General features: G+C 41.1%; 1 protein-coding gene across 1 annotated transcript in view; it reads left to right on the top strand.

The window, feature by feature from the left end:
- PPP6R3 (protein phosphatase 6 regulatory subunit 3) overlaps positions 1-27,721 on the top strand; it is a 136,742-nt gene that overhangs the window by 28,303 nt on the left and 80,718 nt on the right. The window contains exons 5-8 of the mRNA XM_045013936.1: positions 14,309-14,469; positions 21,802-21,929; positions 25,357-25,589; positions 27,299-27,485. Coding sequence (XP_044869871.1) covers positions 21,918-21,929; positions 25,357-25,589; positions 27,299-27,485 — 432 coding nt within the window. The 5' untranslated portion in view covers positions 14,309-14,469; positions 21,802-21,917. The remainder of the gene's footprint in view (positions 1-14,308; positions 14,470-21,801; positions 21,930-25,356; positions 25,590-27,298; positions 27,486-27,721) is intronic.

Here is a 27,721-nt window from a genome sequence, read left to right on the forward strand (position 1 = left end):
TCAGTGCTATGCGCATTACTGTGGCTTGCTGCGCTCTTCTCAATCTCTGTGAAGCCAAATATGAGCCGTTTCCCCCTGAACGGACCTATGACATGGACTGCTGAACCAGTACACTAAGCTGGAAGGTGCATCTCCCACAGCTAGAGCTGGATGTACCTGGGCAACAAAAGTCAGGGATGCTTTGTGCTCCCACAATATGGACTTACGTAGGCCAATGGAAGAAGGAGAATAGTACCTTTATGAATGTGCTTGTGTTGGGAAGGGGTTGATTGCTTGGAGGTTAAGAGGGTTGATTGCCATGCAGTGTCCTTATGGATGACCTGACTTATCAAATGGGGAAGGGAGCTGAATCACAGTATAGATTGCTGTACGGAATGTATGGATTGATGCAGCTAACTGTGTATTGAGAAAATGTTTGCATACAAATTCCCAGATTGTGTGTTTACCTTTCTGTGAAATACTTTGTATGATGTGATGTGGTGGTTAAGCTTTTTATTTTAAGAAGGTTTATAACCAACCAACACTTATTAGAAAAGCACATTAACCCATTGCCAGGCAGGCCAGCTGCCATTACCTCACCAAAACACCAGTAACAATCTTTGTTCTTTAAAAAAAAAAAATGGTAAAAAGTGCATGAACAAGTACATGGTTTCACTGTTTGAACAAGACAGAAACCACCTACTATTGCATGTCCCTGGCCATTCTCCCATTCTTCTTTTCCTTTGCTGTGCACTTGGCACCAGGGTTGGGGGGGGGGGGTAGAGATGTTCACAGGGGAGGGGGTCAGTATGGAGGACTGCAAGGGGCACAGTTGCCTTGCCCAGATGATGAGGGACCTGATTGCATGGGCCATCCATCCACAGAGTTGTCCAAGCTGTTCCTGGGCTGCAGCAGAGGGTACTGCAGTAGAGACTTACGCCATGGTGCAGGTGCAGCAGGACTCGGTACTCTTGCAGCCGTTAATGATAGCAGCTGCTCAGACAGCTTTCTGCTGAGATTTGTCATCCTCCTGTAGCTGCTTTTCCTGTTCTAGGAACTGTGAAGCAAATGTCTGCTCCCATGCTGCAATCCTATCCTCAAGCTGTGCAGTCTTTCTTCTTGCCTCTCGCCATGCCTGTTCTCTAGCCAAAAGTCCCTCTGTCTTTGGTATTGGAGCTGCTTGTTGGCCCTTTCCAGGACTTCAACCATAAGTTAATCACAAATTCTTCTCTAGGAATAGTCTGTGAAGGTACGTTGACCCAGGCTTCTGCTGCACTGTGGGCATGCTGTGGAGTTACTGCAACTTTTAGAGGTCAAGGGGCTGGAATAGGACAAGACACAGAGGGTCATTGTCTCCAATAGCTCAGTGCAGGAGCACAGAAAAAATACTTGTGGAATTTCAAGAGCATTAAATATTACTTTTTAAAACTGGACTTCAGAATATTGAGTGATGTTTCAGACCACAGAAGCTTCCTGGACACAGTCAGATTAATCACAGCAAAAAATGGCAAGTTAAAAATTACAACTGCTTTTTTCCATACATGCTACAAAAGGCTTCTCTATCATTTCAGGCATTCCACATTTTGGAGGACATAAGTTCTTGTAGTTGGCAGAGAAGTTATTCCAAGCTGCTGGTGGGAAAACAGCAGTGCATGCCACGAAGTATTCAAACGTATAGAGAGTGAACAGCACATCTGTAAATGGAGTGGGGTGGCTAGTTATTGAGAAATATGCCTTTTCTCAGAAATGTGGCTACCTCTCTGGAGTTCCTGTCACAGGAAAAGCTTAAAGCTATCACCCCACAGGATTGGGTCAGAATTTGATGCAATCAACTAGATGCTGTGTTAGTTCCATATACCTTAGCCTGTTGTTACTGCATGCAAACACACAGTTCTGCTGTCATCCTGCTTAGTCCCCCCTCCTCAGCATGTATCTGGACAAAATTCAAACTTCCAGTTGTATTTAGGAGAAATTTAATGACCTATGGACGAGATTTGTAAAGGGAACCCATTTCCACACGTCCACCCAGAGTTCACTGTTTTCAGGTGGCTCATTGCACAGTTGAGTGATTACAAACTGGCATGCTTATGGGGATGGCAATGTAAGGTTGCTGTTTGTTTAAAAAAAAAAAAAGAAAGTCCTAGCAAAAATGTGCCTTTCTTGTGAAAATTCACTTTTCAAGGAGGCTTTTTTCCCCACTATCTGCATTTCCCAGTTGCCATTTTGAATTCCACAGGGAGAGAGTGGACAGTGATGAAGGGATGCCACAGTGCTGGCATGTAATCTGCCATTAGTGGAAACACACTGCTATCTGGGGCTAGTAATATCTTTTGCAGTGGTTCATAGAAAGGAGATCCTTCCCATTCCTGTATTATTGAACATTAAAATGGAGCCAGAAACTGGTCTGTCAGGAGAGACTAGCATTTCTCAAACTGGGGTCCTGACCCAAAAAAGGATTTTTTTTTGCAGGGGAGGGTCGCATAGTTATTGTAGGAGGTTGCGGTATTGCCACCCTTCCTTCTGCACTGCCTTGAGAGCGGTGGCAGCTGGCCAGGCTCCCAGCTCTGAAGGCGGTGCCCCACCAATAGCAGTGCAGCAATACCATACTGTGCCGCCCTTACTTCTGCCCTGCTGCCTTCAGAGTTGGGTCAGGACCCCTACAGTTACAACGCTGTGAAATTTCATATTTAAATATCTGAAATGAAATTTACTGCACCTCTACCCCGATATAATGTGACCCGATATAACACGAATTCAGATATAATGTGGTAAAGCAGTGCTCCAGGGGGACGGGGCTGCGCACTCCAGCAGATCAAAGCAAGTTCGATATAAGGCGTTTTCACCTATAACGCGGTAAGATTTTTTTGGCTCCCAAGGACAGCGTTATATTGGGGTAGAGGTGTATTTTTAAATTCCTGTGACCCTGAAATTGGCCAAAATGGACCAAGAATAAAGCTTGCTGTTAAATAAGTTGCAAGGAGATGTTGGGTCTTTTTGAGAGGCGCTTCAGCATTGTGACTGTTGTATTTCCAGCAATATAGAGTTGTGTGTTTTAGCTTAGATATTAAAGGCCATTCTTAGGCTTATCTACACATGAAAGTTAACTCTGATTAAGGTAGGGTGTGCATTGAAAGTGAAGTAGCTGTTTCTGATTGTCTCCATGCATAGAAAAGCTCGTAGTGTTCCTACTGAGGGCTTGTCTAAGCTTACAGTGGTGCAGCTGCAGCACTTAGTGAAGATGCTACCTATGCTGATGGGAGAGCTTCTCCCAGTGGCATAGGTACTCCACCTCCCTGAGAGGCAGTAGCTATGTCAGTGGGAGAAGCCCTTCCCTCAACATAGCACCGATGTCTACATGAGGAGTTAGGTAGGTATAACTGCACGTCTGAAGGGTGTGAATTTTCCACACCCTTGAGCAGCATAATTATACTGACATAAGTTGGTAGTGTAGACCAAGCTTTACTCTTAAAGTGTTGTTGGTTCCTTTAAAGGTGACCTGAAAAAAACATTTGGCTTGTGCCGCCTTTGCTGCTTCATGGGTTATAAAAACCTGAATGGTGTTTGGATCCTTGTTTCCTTATCTCTTGGATTTCTTGGATGAATCATTGACTGGAAGCTTTCATAGCTTTTAGGTTAACGGGTAGGGGTGTTAGAACCATTCACAAAGAACTTTTCTCCCAACAATTGTCTAAAACTATTTAAGACTGTCAGAGTAAAAATCGCTTCTCTCAGTCAGGTCTCACTTCCTTGTTATATTTTAAAAAAATAAATAAAATTAAAACATAACCAAACTCAAAAATGACTAGTTCTCTAGTCACCTATAGTTTTCTAGGATAGAGAAGACTTGAATTTCTGATGCAAAATAAAGTAGAAAAACTTCTTTTGGGGCTTTGTAAAACTTAATTTGTAAGCAATAAAGACTACAAATCCAGTTCCTTTTTTATTAGATTACCTTCAGAATAAGCTTTTTAGGTTTTCCACTTTCTCACTGTATTAGTTGGACCACTATCGGTTGGATGAAATTTTTTTTTATAAGAGTATTTGTAAAAGTATCTCCTGGTCTGATTGAAGGCATCTGAATTAATACACAACAATATGCACACTGCAACCATGCCCCAGTGCCAGATTTCTGGTAAGGAGTGTGTTTTCAAAAGGGGGACAATTAGTTCAGATGGCACCTTATTATGAATCCTGTTTTAGAGAGTTTTTAGACTTAGATCCAGAAGACTCTCTTTGTTTTTTTTTAAACATGCTTCTGGATACCATCTAACAGATATTTCACTGCAATGCTTGAAGCCCCAAAATTACAGGCTTGTGCCTGTGCATATGACCTCGAGAGTAGAAGTACTACTATTAAAAGTACATCACTAGCCCTATGACCTGCTGAACACCCTAGATTTCCATGACAGTGGAGGGTGCTTATTGCTTTTGCAGGTGGCAGTCAATAGCTTCCAAAGTCAGGTCCATAAAGTAACATTTTACACATTTTGTGTGTGTGTGTTTTAAAATAAAAAAGGGGGGAGAGGGTTAGCAAATTCTCTGAACTTCATTTGGCAACAAATCCAATTATCACTATTCTTGTTTAGATTCGTGACAAAGTAATTGCAAGTCACACAGTTGCCACCATAATTTTGATCAGTTTGCTTTTGATTTTTTTCTCCTGCACTTTCCTTACATCACCTTCTGATACTTTCTTGCACTCTTTGTATGTCATTTTTCTTCAATATCTTTTTATTCCTTTTCCATCCTTATACTTGCTTTTCCCTTCCCTGCTCTGCTGCTTGTGCATCAATTTGAAATGGACTAGTCAGTTTCATTCTTTGCTTCTGCTAGGCCACAAGAAAGTGGCCTATTAGGGAATAGAATAGGTTCCAAACACTTCACTCTTCTGATTATAAAATCAGTCGTTGTGGGAGTTTTTAAACAATGCAGGATACCTGTAGTACCAGGCTCAACTTAAACATTTATCTCCAAATAAGTAACAAATGGATACTTCCTCTTGAAACTAAATATCCTTTTAAATATCCGTTTAAAGCAAGTGTTTTAAAAATAAACAAAAAACCCTACTGTCTTTCCTCTCCTTCCATTTTCTCTCATTAGAGGGCAATATTATGATTCTTTGAGGGGTGTTAACAAACATGTAGACAAGGGTGGACCAGTGGATGTAGTATACTTGGACTTTTAGAAAGCCTTTGACTAAGTCCCTCACCAAAGGCTCTTGAGCAAAATTAAGCAGTCATGAGGTAAGAGGGAGGGTCCTCTCATGGATCAGTAAGTGGTTAAAAGATAGGAAACAAAGGGTAGAAATAAATGGTCAGTTTTCACAATGGAGAGAGGTAAATAGAGATGGCAAAGTTTGCAGATGATACAAAATTACCCAAGGTAAGTCCAAAGCTGATTGCGAAGAGTTGCAAATGGATCTCACGAAACTGTGTGGGTAGGCAACAAAATGAAAGATGACATTCAGTGTTGATAAATGCAAAGTAATGCACATTGGAAAACACAATCCCAACTATACATACAAAATGATGGGGTCTAAAAGAGCTGTTACCACTCAAGAAAGAGATCTTGGAGACATGGTGGATAGTTCTCTGAAAACATCTGCTCAATTTGCAACGGTAGTCCAAGAAAAAAAGGAATAGATAAGACAGAAAATATCATAATGCCACTATATAAAGCCATAGTATGACTGCAACTTGAATACTGCGTGCAGTTCTGGTCACCCCATCTCAAAAAAAGATATAGTAGAATTGGGAAAAGTACACAGAAGGGCAACAAGCATGATTAGGGATGGAACAGCTTTCATATGAGGAGAGGCTAGAAAGACAGGGACTACTCAGCTTGGAAAAGAGATGGGCAAGGGAGGATATGGTAGCAGTCTATAATATGAATGGCATAGAGAAAGTGAATAGGGAAGTGTTATCCCTTCACATAACACACAGAACCAGGGGTCTCACCCAATGAAACTATTAGGCAGCATGTTTAAAACAAACAAAGTTTTACTTCACACAGTATAACGAACCTGTGGAACTTGTTGCCAGGGGTGGTTGTTAAAGCCAAAACTACAGATGTGTCCAGAAAATAATTAGATGCTTATTAGCCAAGATGGTCAGGAACAACCCCATGCTCTGAGTCCCTAAACCTCTGACTGTCAATAGTTGGGACTGGATAACAGAATGGATCACTTCTGGGGGGGAGGGATAGCTCAGTGGTTTGAGCATTGGCCTGCTAAACCCAGGGTTGTGAGTTCAATCCTTGAGGGGGCCACTTAGGGATCTGGGGCAAAAAAAAATTGGTCCTGCTAGTGTAGGCAGGGGGCTGGACTCGATGACCTTTCGAGGTCCCTTCCAGTTCTAGGAGATTGGTATATCTCCAATTACTTGCTAAATTGCTCTATTCTGTTCATTCCCTCTGAAGCATGTGGCATTGGCTGCTGTTGGAAGACTCAGTATTGGGATAGAGGAACCATTGTTCTGACACAGCATGGCCATTCTTAACATGCATGGAGATGATTCTGACTGTGCACACCATTAGTAACTAAGGCTACCTTCACCTTTGAACTTGACCTACACAAGATCTGGTTTTAAGCCTTGTCTGCGCTGTGTGGTTTTTACCTGGTGTGATAGACCCAGGCCAGTTGGGAACAGCAGAGTAGTAGAAGGGAGATATACTGGCCACTGGATAAGCAATTTTCTGTTCCCTGAGTGACCAGAGCAGAGGCTGCTCCAGGCTAATGAGAACACCTGACTCCAATTAACCTGTTAAGAGTCAGGTGGTGCTGTTAAGCACCTGACTCTAATTAAGGCCCCTCTGATGCTATAAAAGGGCTCACTCTAGTCAGGCCAAAGGGAGCCAGAGGAGAGGAAGTGCGTGCGAGGAACTGGGAGGAAGAGGCATGCAAGAAGCTGAGAGTGAGTGGCCATACTGCTGGAGGACTGAGAAATACAAGCGTTATCAGACATTAGGAGGAAGGTCCAGTGGTGAGGACAAAGAAGGTGTTGGGAGGAGGCCATGGGGAAGTAGCCCAGGGAGTTGTAGCTGTCATGCAACTGTACCAGGAGGCACTCTAGACAGCTGCAGTGCCCAGGGCCCTGTGCTGGAACCCAGAGTAGAGGGCGGGCCTGGGTTCCCCCCAAACCTCCAACTCCTGATCAAACATGGGAGGAATTGACCTGGACTGTGGCTTCTACCAGACGGGAAGGTCTCTGGGCTGATTCCCGACCCACAGGGTGAATCTGTGAGGCAAGCAAATCCGCCAATAAGCGCAGGACCCACCAAGGTAGAGGAGGAACTTTCTCACACTGGATATATGCTACGGGCGCGGGGTGGGGGGAAAGAGTCATGATTTGCATTCTATCTAGGCTAGTCATTTGCATTAGTGTAGCTATTCTGATGGATAAAACCCGTTGTAGACAATATCTTTGGCTCTAGGAGAAACTACTGAATTCAGATGTGGTTACCACATAGTTTCTTTTCCTTCTCTTGGTCATCATTTGACTAAGTGATTGGAAAATGTATATGACACTCAGAAATAAAGGTTTAAAGAGGGAGGAACAGATACTTGACATTAGTGTAATATTTTGACACAGTAATTTTTTTGACTGCCTTCAGTATAAGTGCCTGTTACTAAAATTAGTCTTGAAGAAGATATGTAAGTGTTTGCATACTGCGAAGCCTTGGGTCTTTAAGAAATGTAGCATAGTCTAAACAAATTGGAAATAGTGGGTTTTAGTTCTAAAACCTCATGTGTAAGCTACAAAATATCTTGGTATTGGAACTGGCTACCTTTTCTGCTAGAATTTTGATATAACCTCTTGTACATGTTAACTTCTAAATATATTTAAAAGTCCCTGCTTGCTCAGCAAGTTCAGAAGACAGAACTATTAAAATGGTTAATGGGTTATTTGTTTTGTACTATCTTTCTCTAGGCTGATATGCCTGTTGTTGGCATTATTAAAGGGGACCTACAAAAGATTTAAAGGTTTTCATAATGAAAATTCCAAAAAATCCTGCTCATACTTGACCATAGAATATCAAGATTGTAAGGTCAGAACATATGTCTTTGCAGGAGGACTACTTAGGGCTCTTGTGTGAGTTATTTCATTTTAATGAAAGGGACAGAAGTGGTTAAAACTTCAGCAGTGCCTCCTTTAACAAAGTGTTAAGCATGGACATCAGTTTTCAAGACCACAAATTTGCTTCTGTTTTAAAACCTTCCTTTCCCCTCTGCTTGGTGAGTTTTTAGCTTTTCTTTGTTGTAATTGCACTACTTCCCTAGTTACCACAGAAATCAGGTCTTGTCTAACCTGGTAGAGTCTTAAATTAAAACAAAACAAAACAGGGGAAACATCTTTGAGACTGGTTTCAGAGTAGCAGCCGTGTTAGTCTGTATCTGCAAAAAGAACAGGAGTACTTGTGGCACCTTAAAGACTAACAAATTTATTTTAGCATGAGCTTTCGTGAGCTGCAGCTCACTTCTTCGGATGCATAAAATGGAACACACAGACAGGAGATATTTATACATACAGAGAACATGAAAAGGTGGAAGTATGCATACCAACAGGAAGAGTCTAATCAATTGAGATGAGCTATCATCAGCAGGAGGAAAAAAAACTTTTTGAAGTGATAATTAAGATGGCCCATAGAAGGTGTGAGGAGAACTTAACATAGGGAAATGCTATTATATGTCATAAAAGTGGACAAGGTAATACTTTCCTCTGTTGCATGTCAATTTTGACATTCCTTCACGTCTTTTCAGGATTGCTAAAAGCAAAAATGATTGATAGCAGCTTCCCACAGTTCTTGATATCTGGCTTGCTCTCTGTTCCCTGCAGCTCAGAGACAGATCAAAGTCTTGGAGCTCCATGCTCTGCCCATGCCCCTTCAAGCTTCTGTTTCTTGCTTCCAGTTTCTCTGCCTCTGTGGTAGCATGTGGGCAGCAGTTCTTACAGATCTCGCCTTGACATTTGTCTAAGGTGTTTTTTTTTGTTTTTTTGGGGGGGGTCAAAATTTTGGACAAAAATGTTCTCGTTCCCAGCCCTTCCTTCCCCTGGTTAGTTTTTTACCTGGATGTTGGAAAAACCCTGGAGTCTCAGCTGTCATGCCTCCCTGCTGGCTCCTCTGCACCTTCCAGGTATGGTAGAGCAGCAGAAAAAGCACTGAAAGAAATCCAAATGGTGCTCCATCTGGGAGACTGCCCTCTCCGACTCGACAGACAGTAAGTTTTGCCCAGCCTGCACCCAGTATCCATAACAGTTGCAACTCCCATTTGGGGAAAAATGGACAAGGAGTCTGGGCAGAGCAGGGAGACACTCCAAGGAAAAGGGCGACTCCAGTCAGCTGACATAGGAGTTCCTATGGACCCCTTGAGAACACAGAGCAGACTTGTGAAGTCACAAATTCCCCACTCCCCAGTCCTAAAATGGGTCCTGGGATAAGTGCGCATTCTTATGAATTCTGCTTCTCCTTTCCAGTTTGGTCAGGAGAGCTCTGAAAGCATTTTCCCAGTCTCCCTCCCTAGGGGAATGGGACTAGGAGGTGAGGCTCCAAAGTGATCTCATAAGAGGATTTCAGGCTCTCAGCAAGTCTAACCGCAAAAAACCTCTCCCAAGCTGGGAGAGAGCTTAAAAAAAAGCTAAAAAATCAGAGAGAGCAAAAAAAGGGAAGAAAGCGTAAAAGATCTAGGAGGTACGAGTCCTCTGACTTCCTTGTATCCTGCACAGAGGATGGTGAATTGTCAGGCTCTGTGCCAATTTCAAAAAAGACTTTGAGGTCTCCTCAGCCTCCATCAGGGCATTCCTCGCAGCTACTTGCTTTGCCAAGGACATCTCTGTCCTGGCTGGAAATCTGAGTCCTCAAGGATCACACTGACTTCGGCTCTGTTTTAAAGAAAGTTTCCCTGCCAACAACATTTGTTGTGATGCTTCAATGGGTGTGATGAAATTCTCAGCCAAAGCCAGGACTTCTAGCTCAGTGATCAGTGCCACCTGTGTCTGTCTCTGGAAGGTGAATAGCCATTCCAGCAGGTGCTGTGTTCTGCCCAATTCAAGGGAGCCTTGCTTTTTTGGAGAGAAGCTAGCCAATGCTGCAAAATCTAGACAGTCCCTTCCACACCATGCATTTGAGAGAGTGCAAACCAGTCTTTAGACAAAAGTGTTCCTTTCAGCCTTCATCATCGCACAAATACCAGTGAAGGGCTAGCATGTTTTTCCAGAGAAAAAACATGGAATTTTGGCTTGGAAGGAAACACCCAAGGAAACTGCTGCTCCCAAGCCTCTTTATGAAAAAGACCACAGTTGTCTCCACCTAGAGCTGAAGCTTGGGGGCAGGATTTCCCATTTCTTGGAGTAATGGGTTGTTTTGACCATGGACCAGTGGGTCAGGGAGCCAGTTAATCTGTTATACTCCCTTGAGTTACAGGTGCCAGCCCATCCATTTTTCCTCCAGTCTCGTATCTTGAATGACCCTATAAAGCGCAATCTAATACAGAAAGATTTCTCACCTGCTGGATATGGGAATAATAGCCTTCCCTCTGAAGAGAGATCCTTGGTTCTACTCAATCTTCTTTATTGTTCAGACTCATACAGGAGGAATTAGAACTATTCTAGATCTCAAAAGACTCAAATGAAGAAAAGACAGTTCTGGATGGGAACCCTAACCTCTATTGTGTCATCCCTGACCCAGGAGGATTTTGTGACTTTACTGGATGCATAGCTCCATATCTCTATCAGACTGTGCCATCACTGGTTCCTAAGGTTTGGATAGCAATATCAGATGCTTCCATTCAGCTTGTCCTTGGCCATGAGGCTCTTTACAAAGATGATGTTGATGATAATACCAAGACTCAGGTCACAGGGGATTCATCTGTACTGCTTCCTGATGACCTCTTAATCAGAGGTCATCCCCAAAAATGGCACGCAGAGCTATGTCCCCAACGTTGAAGCTCCTGTAGGTGCACGGCTTTATTATCCACCCAAATAACTCTCTTCGGAGTGGACATAGACCCCTCAGTTGTATGGATAAATCCAGTTCTAAAGAGGTTCCAGAAGATTAAAGATCTCGTCTTGCCATTTTGGAACTGCAAGAGGCCCACTATTGCACTGATCTTCAACTGCTAGGCCTCCTAGTTTCATGCATACAGATGGTTCCATGGATGCACCCATATATCAGATACTTTTGAGGCTCCATCTTAAAGGTATGGAACTACTGTTTGGAATGTGTGAAAGATAAGTGAGGGTTCTGGCCCAGGTGATCAATTCCTTAAAATGGTGGTCAGCCATGGCATTTGTCCTCAAGGGCATGCCCATATGTGTTCCAGAACTTTTGATCCTCACAACTGACACCAGTCTGGAAGGCTGGAGAGCACACCTGGGGTCCCACACAGCTCAAAGCATCTGGAACCTGGAGAAAAGGATCCACAGCAGAAGCCGCCTAGAACCAAGATTAGTCAGGCTTGTACTGTAAAGGCTCCAGTCCAGCCTGGAGGGGAACCACATTCTGATTCAGTCAGATAACATGAGCATGGTTGCATATGTAAACAAGAACCTCAGCACTACACCATGAAGTAATGGAAATTATATGATGGGTGACGCATTCTCTCCTCACCTTCACATAAAGGGAGACTTGAACAAGAAGCAGGAAGGGCTCAGCAGGCACAAGGTGAGCAACTCTGAAGGGTGCCTGACTCAAGAAGTCTTTGAGTTAATCATCCAATCATTTGGCCTGTCCTCAACTGACCTATTTGCAAACAACATAACTATTAGAGACCAAAGTACTTCACTAAGGAAGTGGACCCCCAATCCAGGCAAACAGATGCCCTATCCCACAGATGGGCACAAGGCAATCTGTCTGTTTTTTCCATCCTTCCTGGTATTAGGGAAGGTGGTCCAGAAAATAAAACTAGAACAGACTACAGTAACATGGATGACATTGCGTTGCCTGAGGAGACCCTGATTTTTGGACTTAATAGAGCTGAAATTGGGACTGCCATTACAGCTCCCAAAGATTCAGGACATCTCATAAGGTCTTCTGCTTCATCTATATGTGAACTGGCTGCATATAATAGTCTGCCTAACAAAAGGGAAGTGCAGTATTGTTGGGTCTGTCCTCCAAAGTCATTAGAACACTTCTTTCTTCTAAAAGGAGTACGCTTTCAAGGCAGATACTCTTCATCTGGTCCAAGTTTTGCAAATGGTGACAGGAGCACAAAGCAAATTTTAGAAATCCAGGAATTCCATCTATCTTGGATTTTTCTCTAATAAGGCTTCAGCAGAGATCTCCAGTCCAGCACCATTGGATGTCAAGTGTCTGCATTTTTTGTTCATCCAAACTTGCTTTCTGATAGCCATCACATCCTCCACGTGAGTGTCAGAGCTGGCAACATGCTCGATGCAGGAACCTTTAGTGTATCTTTCATAAGAATAAAGTGGTGTTCAGAACTCTAGAATAATTTAACCTGAAGATGAACTCTTCTTTCCACAGTTTCCAAGAGATGGTTCTACCTTCCTTCTGTCCAAGGCCACAGCATTCCACTGAGGAGAGGTGGAACACCTCTGATGCCAAAAGGGCTCTGAAAATTTACCTCAGACTCCACAAGGAAATTGGGGCCCTGTTTGTATCCTTCCATTCAAAATGCCAAGGAATCAGAACTTCCAAATCCTCTACTGCGAGATCGATTAGACAATGCACTGTGAAAGAGTACAAGGCGTTGGAGATTCGAGTTCCAGAATGTGTCAGGGCACACTCCATGTGATCCCTGGAGATCTCTCGAGCAGAAAGAGCTAATGCATCCACTGTGGAAATTTTGTAAGGCAGCCACCTGGTCAAATGCTACCATTTTTTGTCAAAACACTGCAAGGTGGACTTCCTGTGCTCTGCAGAGGCAGTACCTTCCTGCCAAAAGGATACATGTAGTGACCTGGAAATTGTTTTGCCTTTGGAGCAAATATTCTTGATGGGGAGGGATACTGTTTTCCCTGTCCTTTCTGATCTTGTCTATAACCTTCTCTACATCTGCTTGCTACTTCCCAGTGGTCAAGTATTGTGGGAGATGCTGGGCTGCAGAATGGAAAATTTCTTACTGATTTCCTTTCTGCTAGCAGTCTCTCCCACAATTCTACCCACCCCTGGATGGCTCATGAGTCAAGGGTTGAGTATTAAGTGAAATTGTTACCGTGAGATCATCTTCCTTGGTCTAGTGTATGTTACTTTATCTCTAGAATATTTGTTAATAATAGGCAGGTTTTACAGTGTGAGAATAATAGTCCTGGAAGCAAGCAGGAGTTGAGGGGACATGGCCAGACCATGGAGCTCCAAAATGCTGATCCGCCTGCAGGAGTTGCAGAGAGAGGAAAGCAGCCCAGATATCAAGAACTGTGGGCGATGCTGCTAACAAAAGAAATTATTTGTAAGAAATTTTCCATTTGTCACTTTGAGGCACAAGCAGGTGAGCCTTGTTCTGAGACCAACTGCTGGTGCCTCAGTATCTGTATTCCTTTGAGTGGCAAACTAAGAACTCTCCCAATTCTAAGGACTGGTCACTTAGGAGACTTGGCTTACACCAATTTAACAGTCTGTTTTAAAACATGGTTTTTGTTTAGTGCAAATCTGTGTGGCCACTTCATAAGTGGCTAAAATTGATTTGTCCAACCTTAAGTGAACTAACTTTAGCCACTTTTATTTTATTCTGAAGTGCCCACACAGACTTGTGCCAAAATAACTAACTAAATCTTTTTAATGTACAAATTTGTGTAGATCAGCACTTAGTATAATAGATTCTCAAACATAGTCATGATAGAGCAAGACCATAAAAAAAAAAAGTAGAAAATCTTGCTCTGCTCCCTAAATCTGAGGGAATGCAGGCAGGTGAGTATAAATTCAGTCAAATCAGATCCTCAAAGACACACTACAGGTATTGACCAGATTTTTCCTTTTTGAAGGTAAAAAGCAGTGTCTTAAATACATAGTCTTCAATCATGGAGGGTCAAAACTGTTCAAGATAGTTTCAGATACCCACAACAATGTGAAGAATACCCAAACCTTGTTCAAAACAGGAGATGGCAGAGAAAAGGGGGAATATTGAACAGACTAGAAACAGCCACAACAGCTTTCTTCTAGAATTGTTCAAAAGACCATCTATGTAAAAAATATGACTTAAGGGATCAGGATTGATTTCTTCCAAACCAGTGTCCTCCCTCCCTCTCTTCCTTCATATTCTCAATCCCCAGTAGCTTGGAACTCAGCACCTTCATGTTATTACTGCTATTTGAGCTGTTTAATGGAAACCTGTTAACATTATGAAATTATAAAATGTCTTGTTTTTTTCTTATAGGAAGAAATCTACTTCATCTTAACCTAATTCAGTCCTGCTAATCTGCTAATATTGTAGATTGAAAGATTTTGCTGTTGCCAGGATATCCTGTAATGGGCAAGGAGCCACAGAGAATACAAATCGTTTTGTTTTCTTAACCTTTTTAAAACTTTTGTTAACAGGTAAGAAACATTCCTATTACATTTCATCTATAGGGACAACTTCTCTCCCTCCTCCCCTTCTCTCCCCTCCTGCCACCATAAGGCATCGGTTTAAACATTTGGTGGTTCCTAAGTGCTTTAGTCTGTCATCTTTTCTTTCTCCCTGATACCTCTCCCCTTCAGAAAGGCTTACTTACATTATTTTTGTAGGACTCAGCTGTTTTCCTTTAGCTGTTTTTTCCCTTTTTGCAGTTTCTCTTCAGTAGCCAAGCCCTTCCTTCTTTCCTTTGCAGCTTTCTTCAAGTCATTTTTCTCTTTTTCTTCCTAGCTGGCTGTTTTCCTTTGTATCCTATACCACTGTCGCCACTACCACATCTGGATGACCCCTACCCACGTCACAAATGTAGCATTGTGATGACCTTACTACTGGTTTTACAATGGACATTTTAAACTATTAGGGTTTGTGCTAGGAAGCTTCACAGCTGCCACTGGTATCTGGCATGGGGTACCAAGACTATTAATGCAGATTCAGTTTGTTCTGTTTTGGTACCCCCCCAATTGCGAGGTATTTGTTTTAAACTAAGCCAGGCATAGTGCTCACGTTTTGGGGAAATTTGGGGACTTCAGGAAGGTCATTTGAATCTCTTTCAAAACAGTGATGGTGGGGGTGGGGAGAGGGAAGGAATTTTACCATCTTTTGGTCCAGTAGTGTAGGGAGTGCCAGTAAATCTGTATTTTTAAACATCTCATTTTAAAGAGTCAGTTGTTCTTTGACTTCATTTGAGAACACAAGGCCCACATTTCAGTAATGTGTAATCAAATCCTTTACTAGTTCTTTTGCTATTGGTTCTATCACAGAAAAAATGGTAGCTATCCAGCATTCACAGTATCCATTCTCTGTGTGCTGGAAGAAATTGTTTCTGAACAAATGTGTTCATGAATTGATGCACACTTTTGTGGACAACAGACTCTTCCATCAGAGGGTCTTGCTCTCAACATTTGAAACAATAGTGATATTCCAGTCTACTTCTGCATCTGAATTCACTTTTTGCAGCAACCTGTACACACTAAACTGAGACTGACAAATTGTAAAATTACTTAGACTGCATAGCTAAGCACCTTGCACACCTCTAAAACATAAATGAACAGTGCTTAGCAGAAGGCACTGTGATACTTTATTCCCATTAGTAGACTATATTATTGTATTGGGTGGTAGGAAAGCAAACATGTTCTAAACCTAGCAAATAGCATTTCTTAATTTCTCATAGTTTTTTGTTGCTACTAGTGAACCAGCCATGTTCAAATCTGGAGTGGGTTTAAAAATTCAGTTTTTATTTACATTTGTGTTTAAATTAAGAATCCTAACTAATCCAGCATCTTTGCCAGTAGCTTTGAAGATACTGGGGTGGAGTGGGGGAATTAACAGAGACATTTGATTCTTTTGTCTCAAAACTCATTGTAATTTCATTGATAATGTAGTAATAGTGAAGACAAACTAGATAATGAGTTGTAGTAATGTAATCTAGGTATCCAATCCCTTTGTTAGTAAATATTAACTAGTTTGGACTGTGTGTGTATACTTATTAGGTTAGAGCAGTGTATATTTGGGGGCTTCAGCAATAAGTCTTAATGAGGGTCTGTATACATGTATACAAAGTTGTGATCTAGCTAGAAGATCAGCTGCCATTCAGCTGGGAAAATACATATTCACTCACATTAGGAAGTAACCACGTTCTTTCTAAGCAACCTGTTGAATATTCCACGAACATAGCAGGACAGAGCAAGAGTCTTCTTTTAAGAGAATGGTATTCAACCTTATATCGGTGGAATGTGCCTGTTCTGTTTTTTTTAGCATTTTTAATAGATGCATATTTTCAGTCTGAACAATGGAACCAAATAGGAGTCTTTCATTCTCAGTTTGCTTAAGAGCAGCTAGGTACTTTTTAAGGGGAAAGCTTTTGAGTGCAGAAATTATGCAGTTAACAAGGGTGAGATGTATGAGAAATTGTGATTAAAGTTCAAACTTAAGACACAGTTCAGTCAACAAAACTAATAAAAGCTTCACAATGTGGGACTAGAAAACACTTTGCCTACATAACCAAAGGCAGCTCTGGAATCATAAGGATTTTGGACTCTGCTGGAAGAAAGATGCAGTACTTTGACTTGATATATCCAATATTTTAACACTGCAACCAGAGCAGTACACTTGAATATGTATTAACCACTTTATGTGAAGCAGAACATATTCTGTGGTTTCCTAGAATGCAAAGAGCTTGAACTTTTTCATCGTAGTAAGAGAGAATAGCGTGTTCTTTTTATCACCTCACTTCTGTGTACCCAAAAAGATTGAACTATAAAAACTCCACTATATATGACTGTTTTTCTTAAGGTACAAGTTACATTTATTTGCTAAGAATGAAGGACTCATGAACACATTGTAAATCAGTACAGCTGTATCTTGAATTTGAAATAGTAGCTATGGTTTTAATATTGAATAATACTTTAGAAGCCTTACTCTAGGATACTCACTATTTTCTTTTCCTGTTCTGTAGAATGTAACAGAGGTGAAAATGTAATCATTTTAATTTAAGAAGCATAATATAAAAAATGACCATAGCATTGCTTTTTTTATGTAAAAAAGGAAAATTTGTTTTAAAAAATCATACTAAGTTTTCTGGGTAAGTATTTTTTCAATTACTTAAGAAATTTGGACTAAAAGTAAGGAAATGAATAGCTTCATTAAACATGCTGTACCGGGGTGGGCAAACTGTGGCCTGTGGGCCAGATCTGGCCTGCCATCCGTTTTAATCCAGCCCTCGAGCTCCCGCTGGGGAATGGGGTCTGGGGCTTGCCCCGCTCCGGCGCTCCAGCTGGGGAGCATGGTTGGGGGCTGCTCCACACGGCTCCCGGAAGCAGCAGACATGGTCCCACTCCAGCTCCTATGCGTAGGGGCAGCCAGGGGGCTCTGCTCTGCATGCTGCCTCCACCCCAGGCGCTGCACCCAGAGCTCCCATTGGCCAGGAACCACAGCCAATGGGAACTGCAGGGGTGGTGCCTGTGGACAGGGCAGCATGCAGAGCTGCCTGGCTGTGCCTCTGCATAGGAGCCGGAGAAGGGACATGCTACTGCTTTTGGGAGTTGCTTGAGATAAGTGCCGCCCAGAGCTTGCACCCCTGAGCCACCCCTGTGCCCCAACCCCCTGCACCAGTCCTGATCCCCCTCCTGCCCTCCGAACCCCTCGGTCTAAGCTCGGAGCACCCTCCTGTACCCCAAACTCCTCATCCCCAGCCCAGAGCCCTCACCCCCCACACCCCAGTCCAGAGCCCCCTCCCATACCCTGAACTCCTCATGTCTGGCCCCACCCCAGAGCCCACACCCCCAACCAGGCCACTCACCCCCCTCCCGCACCCCAACCCCATTTTGTGAGCATGCATGAACTGCTATACAATTTCTATTCCCAGATGTGGCCTTCGGGCCAAAAAGTTTGCCCACTTCTGTGCTACACCCATCAAGTATAAAGAAGTGCATACTTCAGGGGGTCAGAATTGTGTTGTGATGGATTTGTAGGTATATTGTTTTTACTTGGATTTTGGTTGTCAGTATTTCCATTTAAGGATAGTGAACTGTGAAATTCAGTTACTTAAGATAGAATTTTTGGTAAAGAAATCACTGCTGTTTCTTGAGTGTAAAATAATCTGTATGTATGGATTTAAAGTTATGGAGTTTTGAGTTTTGTAGTCAGTTGACATTCATAAAAGAGTAGCATTTATTTTTGGGTCATAGTTTAATTAGTGGTGACTTGACAGAGTAGGCATTTCTAAATGCATTGTTAATGTTTGTGGGAGTTGTAACTCATAATCAACAATTCACTTTTTGTTTGTGTTTAAGTATGGTAAGTAAGTACATATGTCATCTAATGGCCGTAACTGGTTATTCAAATGAAGTTTCATTGGATTTTTTGGAAGCTTCTGGTAGCCTTTGCATAGAACTTTTTTTGCATCTTCGTTGACCCATATTTAGTTTAAAGGTGTGATGGGTACTGGCCAAAATACAATAAATGCTGGAAACCAGTAGCCATATTACCCTAGTGATTTCAAAATTGCTATAGGGGAGTGGGGAATCTGTCAGTTAAAATATACTGCTTATGGACAGCATTACCCCAATGTACTTACTGAAAAAAAAATGGTAATTAGTGGCAGTTGTAGAATGTATTATCTGGCTTTTTCCTTTCAGTCATCTTTACTAATAAGTATTTAACTTTCAAATAATATCCATTAAAATCTGATTATGCTTGCTTTTAAAAATTCACAAGCCAGTTCAAAACATATCTGCTTAATAAGCATGTATAAAGCATTTATCACTGTGTATCTAATTACTGTTAATGGATTTTAAATACAGTGAGGCTGCCCACCATTAGTGAGTAAAATCTACTTGTGGAGAATCTTGAAGTGTTGTACCATTGGGCGGGCAAAGGGACATAAACATTTAAAACTTCGAAAAGGAGCTACTTTATACATCTTTCTAACGTAGTATATTCAGAAATGTCAGTTCAAATTCTAGTTGATGAAAACCCATGAGGATTTTTTGGGGGGTGGGAGGTAATGGGAGAGGGGGAGAACTTTCTTTACAGTAGGACACGGATTGTAACTTTAACCCTGTAAAAGCTACTGCATCTCCATAATACCATGCAACTTTCTTTAGGTATGCAGTAGTGGAGTTCCTCTTCTCTTAACTTCTGTGGCCTCTTCGGTCCCTCCTGTGGGCTGTTTGAAAGTTACCCGCACTCTGCTAAGCTAGCAGTCATGTTTTCCTCAACTAGTTGGTCTGCAAGGAGGGTAAGAACCTGCTGCCCTCAGCAAGAGAGAGTGACTCTTTAGTCCATGGGTTAGGGTCTGTCATTAGGGGGGAGGGATAGCTCAGTGGTTTGAGCACTAGCCTGCTAAACCCAGTGTTGTGAGTTCAGTTCTTGTGGGGGGGGACACTTAGGGATCTGGGGCAAAAATCAGTACTTGGTCCTGCTAGTGAAGGCAGGGGGCTGGACTGCATGACCTTTCAGGGTCTCATAGTTCTATGAGATAGGTATATCTCCATATATTAGTAGTAAGGTCCAGTGTCTAGCGTGACAGGTTGTTTCATACACACCTGCATGTGTGTAGGGGGCAGGGAGGAATTTGTATGATATCTTGTGCCAAAAGATAAGTAGTTGTGTGATCATACAAGACCATTGTAATGCATATGTCTTATTGTTGAATGTGCAACCATAGTTTTCATGCTTCCTGACTCGTGAATGTGTAGCCATGCAACTTTTTAATACAGCTTTCTGTATGGTCAGTCCTACTGTTCTAAAAATTCCAGATTATGGGATTTCTGGCTAGACAGTTGAAATAGTTCCCTTCTCACCTTGGTTGATCTGAGATGGGGCCTTCTGTGGAGACCTATCTTGTTCAGTCCTCATGTGATAGGCTGTGTAGTTAACATGCACATCTTATCTCCATGTTAAATGCAGATTTTTAAAAAGAGATCCTGTCAGGTTAGCAGATGCAGGACATAGAGTAATCTCTGTCTGTGAAACCCTTTTAGGCTTCAGTGTTTCTTATTCAAGTGTCTGTCTGTCTCTGACCTTTAGTTATTCATAAAAATGGAGTGGCTAATCATGCTTTGCACTTGTATAGGACATTTCAATGCGCTTTCAAATTTAGGTAAGCATTACTGACTTCTCAGCTGACCTAATTAGAGATTTGAATAAAATTGCCTGAGAGGCACCAGTCTAATACTTAAGACATGGGTCTACTACTTGAGATTGGGGTTCTGTTCCCGATTCTGCCACAGACTTACTACCTTTATCAAGACACTGCAAAACTTGAGAGGAGCCATTTTTGTCTTAAAATGTTCAGCTTATTCAAAGCTTCTGTTGAAAACGAATGTGTTCTGAATCTTAAACATTTGCAAGTATGAGGATATTTTATTTTTTAGAGGATCAAAATCAGCCAACTAAGGGAAGGCTTCCATCTAACAATAATAAACTGCACACATCTGCCACACCTGGTCCTATAACTCCAAAACATGGGTGGCTATGTCTTGAAGTGAAAGAAAATCTTTGGCTCTCATGTCCTTTCTAAGCTTCTACCACCCAATGGAAGGTAACATACTGGTGCACGTAGTTACCAATCTTGCTCCCACTGAAGACCATGGCAAACTCTCATTGACCACACAGGGAGCAAGACAGAGCCGCAAACCACTCAGTAAAAATTATTAACTTTGCCTGATTGCAATACGCTTTCTTCAGCTACAACAGGCATGTGAATTTTCAAGGACACTCTGCTGTATGGAATTTTTGAAGGGATAATTGCTTTGCTAAAGGGAAGCAAATAAACATCGTTAAAATTTCAAACCAGCCTAACTTCTTAATGATCTACAATTCAGATTGTGACACTTTCTTCACAGTTTGTAAGTCTCTTCTCCTTGCAGAGTAAATTGGGCAATTTCCTGGCCAAACCAATTTTGGAAGTTTAAGTTGGTTGAAACCTTTACTAGTAGAGAAGCTGTAGCTTCTCCAAACATTTGATTCCAATTCTTTTGGGATTTTAAACTACGTTATTTTGCACTAACTTGGTCTGTTGTTTTTTTTTTTTTTTTTTAAAGTGAGTTAAGAGAACTTCTGAAAAACAATCACTACAAGTTTGTCGTGACACATAGGCCTCTTATTGGGCTTGTGTCGTCTGAAAAAAGACAACAAACAAATCTAACTAGTGAAATGTTATAGATGTTAATCATGCTGTTAGAGCTATTTTGCCAGCTGTTGACTCCCATGGTATTTGTTTTTTAAAAAAAACCTTCTCAACTCTAAGAGTGACTCTTATAAAGTTATCCTGAAGCAGTTGCTTGTGTTGATACTTACTTTTGAGCATGCTTCATGTTTAAAGTCTCAAATTTTGCATCTTCAATTGAAAGCAACAAACATGTTTTCAGGCGCTCACACTGATACTGAGAGCAACTTTGAGTCCAAATTGGGCTTTGGAGATGGTTGAAAATCTAAAGAGCAAGCTATAATGAATGGCTCTTTCTGGGCTGTGGATGTATTGGGCCTAATTCTACTCCTGTTACGGTGTAACCATACATGAAAGTTCCCCTTTAAAGAATAGGAATCTTTGGGGGAGGAGGAGGTAGAAGAAAACTAACAGGCAAGTGACAAGTCCATCTCTACTGATTCTCAAAGTTGCTGTGCTCATTTGGAACTGCTCTAAGTCCTCTAGGTAACTGCCAATCATACTTTTAAGAAAGTTCTCTTCTCTTCAGGGTTCCTGGACTTCCCCTTTGGCACATTTTATGGTGTTTATTTTTCCTTATTCCAAGGGACCTGGGCTCCTGTTGGAAACTGATGGAATAATCTCTGCTCGGCACCTGCCATGTTGAGGGAGCACCCCTAACACAGCTTGCCTGGGAGACAGTTTGTGAAATAACGCAGTAACATGTTTGCAGTAGTATGCCTTTTCTCTTATTATCCATTGTTAAATTTATTTTGAATGAAATTATTGAAACAGATTTTGAAAGGAGGCTTGGCTTGGGTGAGTGTCTCTTCCTCATTCATTGCACAGGGATTTATGTCTGGCATTCTTAATACTAATATCTGCTATTTGCAAAGCTCCAACTTGTATTAATTATGGGGGTGTCAGGGGCGGCATGGGTAGCTGATCCTGTGTAATGGGACTGAAATATACATTTGCTGCTGGGTCAAAAATACGCCTGTTATATTTGTCTATAGTAAATGGTTGCACAGCTGTAACAACAAATAAGCCAATGTTTTTAAAAACAATTATATAATAAACTTAAGTCAAATTACAAGCTAACATATCTACTGTAAATAAAATCAAATGTATGGATTCTGACTACTATTGTAAATTTACTAATTTAACTGGTAGGTAAGTTTGTTCTTCTGTCTCATTGATTCTTAACATATTTTCTGTACTTGCTTTTTTAATTCTTGCATGGGATCTCAGATGATTCAAAATGATAGTATATGTTAAATTAAAACTTTCATTACTGCTTTCGCGTATCAGTTGGAGTGACCCTAGTAAGTTTTTTGTTTTTTTTTTTAAAACCAGGAAACAAAAGTTTAATTTGTTTGTTGGATACTGTAAATATTCTTAAGATTAATATGGGTGTTTAAGAGAGATTTGCATGTTACACTGGAAAACAATATTGTCCTGGCCAAATATATTTAAAATAGTCATGGTATACACACACAACCTTATTGTAAGGTAATTTAGTAGTAACAACACCTAACAACCCTGTTATTCTAGGTGTTGTGAAAAATATTTGCCGAGAGAGACTGTGATGTTGAACTCTGACACTTTGTCAGCTAGACTTGATTTACATGCTAAATCCTTAATCTTTTTCCAGAAATTACTATATATACAGATTTTATTTGTAAGTAAATTGACTGCATTCTAAGTATTGTGGATGAAATGTTTAAATTTTTTTGTAGGCTCTATTAGGTGTATGTCTGACAAATGCATAATATACAGTTTGGGTTTGTTGCCTGTGCACTCTAAAACTGATTTTGAATACCAAAAAGTACAGCTCACAGGACACTTCTGCTAAAGTATACATGTCTCTGTATGGTTTCAGAGTGGTAGCCGTGTTAGTCTGTATCAGCAAAAACAATGAGTCCTTGTGGCACCGTAAAGACTAACAGATTTATTTGGGCATTAGCTTTCGTGGGCTAGAACCCACTTCATCAGATGCATGGAGTGGAAATACAGGAGCAGGTATAAATAAATGAAAAGATGTGAATTGTCTTACCAAGTGTGAGGTTAGTCTAACAAGACAGCTCAATTGACAGCAGGATACCAAGGGAGGAAAAATAACTTTTGAAGTGGTAACGAGAGTGGTCGTTTCAGACAGTTGACAAGAAGGTGTGAGTAACAGTGGGGGGGAAATGAGGTTTAGGTTTTGTAATGACCCAACCACTCCCAGTCTTTATTCAGGCCTAATCTGATGGTGTCCAGTTTGCAAATTAATTCCAGTTCTGCAGTTTCACGTTGGAGTCTGTTTTTGAGGTTTTTTTTGTTGGTCTGACCTAAAAGTGGCAATTCTTCAACAAAAACTTCAAAAACCTGTAGGAGAACACTTCAACCTCCCTGGCCACAAAATAGCAGATCTTAAGGTGGCCATCCTGCAGCAAAAAAAACTTCAGGACCAGACTTCAAAGAGAAACTGCTGAGCTCCAGTTCATCTGCAAATTTGACACCATCAGCTCAGGATTAAACAAAGACTGTGAATGGCTTGCCAACTACAGAACCAGTTTCTCCTCCCTTGGTTTTTACACCTCAACTGCTAGAACAGGGCCTCATCCTCCCTGATTGAACTAACCTCATTATCTCTAGCTTGCTTCTTGCTTGCATATATATACCTGCCCCTGGAAATTTCCACTACTTGCATCCGACGAAGTGGGTATTCACCCACGAAAGCTCATGCTGCAAAACGTCTGTTAGTCTATAAGGTGCCTCAGGATTCTTTGCTGCTTTTACAGATCCAGACTAACACGGCTACCCCTCTGATAAAAAAGACTCATTGTTTGTCTCTGTGTATTCCTCATCCCTTAAAGATAATACGGTTGCCGCTAATGTACTGCAGTAGTGAAAATTTGGTGCTAAGGCCTCTAATTGTAAAGGTACCTGTTACAAAATTTTAACATTTCATACTGTTCTCTATAGACTGCCTGTTGTTTAAAACCATGCTATTACAGACTCAACTTGGCCGGGAAAAAACCCTTTCTTTTAATTACTGGTTCTAGCTTTAAAGTCCCCTTAAGTCTACTTCCTTCATCGTATGTGAATGAAAAAGGATTTCCTTTAAGACCAGATGATGTCTTATGGAAATAACTCTAGTAGTAGTTTCAAATCCTACAGTCATAACTTGTTGGGGATGGTGTGTTTGTAGTGGTTTACTAAGGATATATGCATAAAAGCAGGAGTTTTTTATCCAATCCATCTGAAGTTGTAATTCCTTCTTTGATTATCACAATTACCTTAACAGCATTTGTGTGCAAGATCACTTAGGGTGAGAGTATGAGCCTGAGGGTACCAAGGGCAATATCTGTGCAACAAGCCTGAGTTCTGGCTGAAGTGCCTATGAAAAATTCTTTCTTTCAACAAGAATTCCTTCTGTAGCCTCCTAGGGAGCGCGTGTGTGGGCCAGAGCATTAGCTCTGCCAGTCTTAGGCAGTATTGGGGGAAGCTTCTGGCACCTTCTCTGTCCAAAAAAGATCCCTGTCAGCTGCTCAGCAGGCGGACTGAATCTGATCCTTACTGAAGATTGTGATTGAAATGGGGCATAAGCAACTGGACAAATGAACAAAAAACCCTGTTTTTATACAAATATACCTAACAGAGTATAAGAGAAATCAAAAAATTAGGAAAAAGAACAGGAGTACTTGTGGCACCTTAAAGACTAACAAATTTAAATTTTCATGAAGTTGATGGATTTCCACTCCATACGGCTAAATGCAGTGCCTTGCATAATGACAGGTTTCAGAGTAGCAGCCGTGTTAGTCTGTATGGAACAGAGTTAACTTTTTCTTTCACACAGCATTAACATGTCATGTCCTTGTAGAATCTTCAAATTCTGGATCTAGCTAACTTTTTTGAAGAGTTAAAACATTGGCTTATCATTCAGCACTCGTGAATTACAGTAAAATTCCCCAGCTATAGTCCATGCAGAATCTTTCAGCATCTGATAATGTGTGTCTTGTTCAAGCTTTAGAGGTGTCTTTGCAGGTTCCTTTGGGGTTTAGAGGCTATGAAATGGATATAATGGAATTCATGGCTTTTTGTCAGGGAGAACTACGTTAACTGTTAAAATAAATGAGTAAATTAACACTCTACATATGCTTTTCTTCTTGTCCAGACCAGCATGTTTTGGAAATTTGATCTCCATTCATCATCCCACATAGACACACTTCTAGAAAGAGAAGATGTAACACTGAAGGAATTGATGGACGAGGAGGATGTTTTGCAGGAATGCAAAGCTCAGAATCGCAAACTTATAGAGTTTCTGTTGAAATCAGAATGTCTGGAAGATTTAGTTTCATTTATTATAGAAGAACCACCTCAAGACATGGATGAAAAGATCAGATACAAGTAGGAAAACACTACTTATATGTGAGATTGGGAAGGGGTGGAGAGAGGAGAAATCTGTATTTAATTCCTGTAGGCCAGTCTGTAGTGGCACTGGTATGCACGTAAAAGTTCTGTCTTCTGCTTTATAGTAAGTCTTGCATTTTCAGAGTTAAATGTGCTACTTAACATCATGACTCCCATTAATTCTTATACATTTAGTATGGTTAAGCCCCCCTTTTCCTCTGAAAACTACCCCTAGATTGATTTGGTGTCCAGAAGGTGAAAAGGTGCATTGAAGGGAATATCTCAAGTGACTGTCTAGAAAGCCTCACTCCTTGTTGTATCATTAGAAATAGTGATACTAATAGGGATTTGTGAGGAATATACCACCCAATCAAACACTTGTACCCATGTTGTTAATGGCTAGTGAAGATCATTGGGGATGAATGGTAGAGGGAATGTGCTTAATCTCTAATTATGAACCTTCAGTGTGGAGATAGTATGATCATTGGCTCGAACTGCAGATGTGGCCAAGAACCGTTTTTCATGAGTTTGGCAAAAAAGGGTTCAGACTTCTATTTATATACCTTGCTACAATTATACAAGCACTTCTCCCATCTGGCTTAGGCTATTTCAGTGCACTCTACATGGAGCTGCACCTGATGATCACTTGAAAACTAAAGGCATAATGTGGCTGCCATCTTAATAAGCAGTATTTCAGGCAGAGTGTGTTACGTCAGGCCTCCAAGTTTGCTGTGGCTTCTAGTTAAGTTTTGGGTAGAGATTAAGGTCTGTTCAACTAAAGTAACTGAGATGCTGCCCCACAGCCCTTACTGTGTGATATCCATGCAGTTAAAATAAGTCCATATGCTAACTATTGGTTTCTTTAAATTTGTTTTTAACGCACTTAGAGGCATTTGTTAAAGAAATAAACTTAAGTGAATAAATGCACAGGACTGTGGGTCCCCATAGCTTTGCTACTAAAATACTGGAAAATTGTTTTTTGCTATATAGCTACCCAGTGTAAAGTGGATAAAGCCTTATGATGTTTTGCATGTAGATATTGTGTATGTTGTATTTTAGATTAAACTATCCAAAAACTGTCCCAGTGCATTTGTTTCTAACTTGGCATGAGGCAATCTAGTCAACTTGGTAGGGTTTTGTGAGAGATGCTGCTGCCTGAATTAGGGAGACTTTTAACAAACATATTAAAAACATTAGAAATATTATTGATCCAGAAATCATCATGCTGACTTTGTGGTCTTCATATGAACTCTAGGTATAAAACAGAGTATCAGGACTATCTGTTCTTCGCTTGCTGACACGTAAATCAATCCCGCCTCTTCCCCCCCCCCCCAAGACAAAATGGGAAATGGTTTCTGAAATGGGGAGGTTAGTGCTCAGACAGGAGGGCTACCCAGTAGATATTAAGCTAAAAGCCCACCATATACTATATGTATTGCTTCTGATACTCAACTTGTGTGATATCTGTACTGCTGCAGTACAGTGGGAGACTAGAGAAGCCTGATCTCAATAAAAGCATAAACCTTTTTACAGACAAGTATATTTATATTTAGACTAATTTACCCAACTCTCTGCAAATCAGCAGCCTTATGGTTTTCCATATCTGTCCAACAAGCCCACCAAACTGCTTCATTTTGATTCCATATTTTTACTGTGTAATATTTGTTTTATAAGCATGAGTGATGGAAGGTGTCCCTTTTTTCCAGGTATCCGAACATATCTTGTGAGCTTCTTACGTCAGATGTCTCACAGATCAATGATAGACTGGGAGAAGAGGAGTCCTTACTTATGAAACTGTACAGCTTCCTATTAAATGAATCCCCTCTCAATCCTTTATTGGCCAGTTTCTTCAGCAAGGTGCTAAGTATTCTTATTAGCAGAAAACCGGAACAGGTAAATATTTAATAGCTCTTGGTTTGTAGCATGTGCTTCAATAACTGCAACATTGAGATGCACTCCTCTGTAGGGCTACCATTTTAAAAGGTTGTAGCTGAAGCAAGCAACCGGATTCACTTTTCCCATGACAATTGAAAGTTTTCTAGTAGAGATGAACACTTTAAGAATATTAACAAAATCTGGGTAACTCACACTGACTTATCTTGTCCTGACTTTATCAGAACAGCTGTCTG

The sequence above is a fragment of the Mauremys mutica genome, chromosome 4, assembly GCF_020497125.1.
Source record: "Mauremys mutica isolate MM-2020 ecotype Southern chromosome 4, ASM2049712v1, whole genome shotgun sequence".
NCBI classification, from domain to species: Eukaryota; Metazoa; Chordata; order Testudines; family Geoemydidae; genus Mauremys; species Mauremys mutica.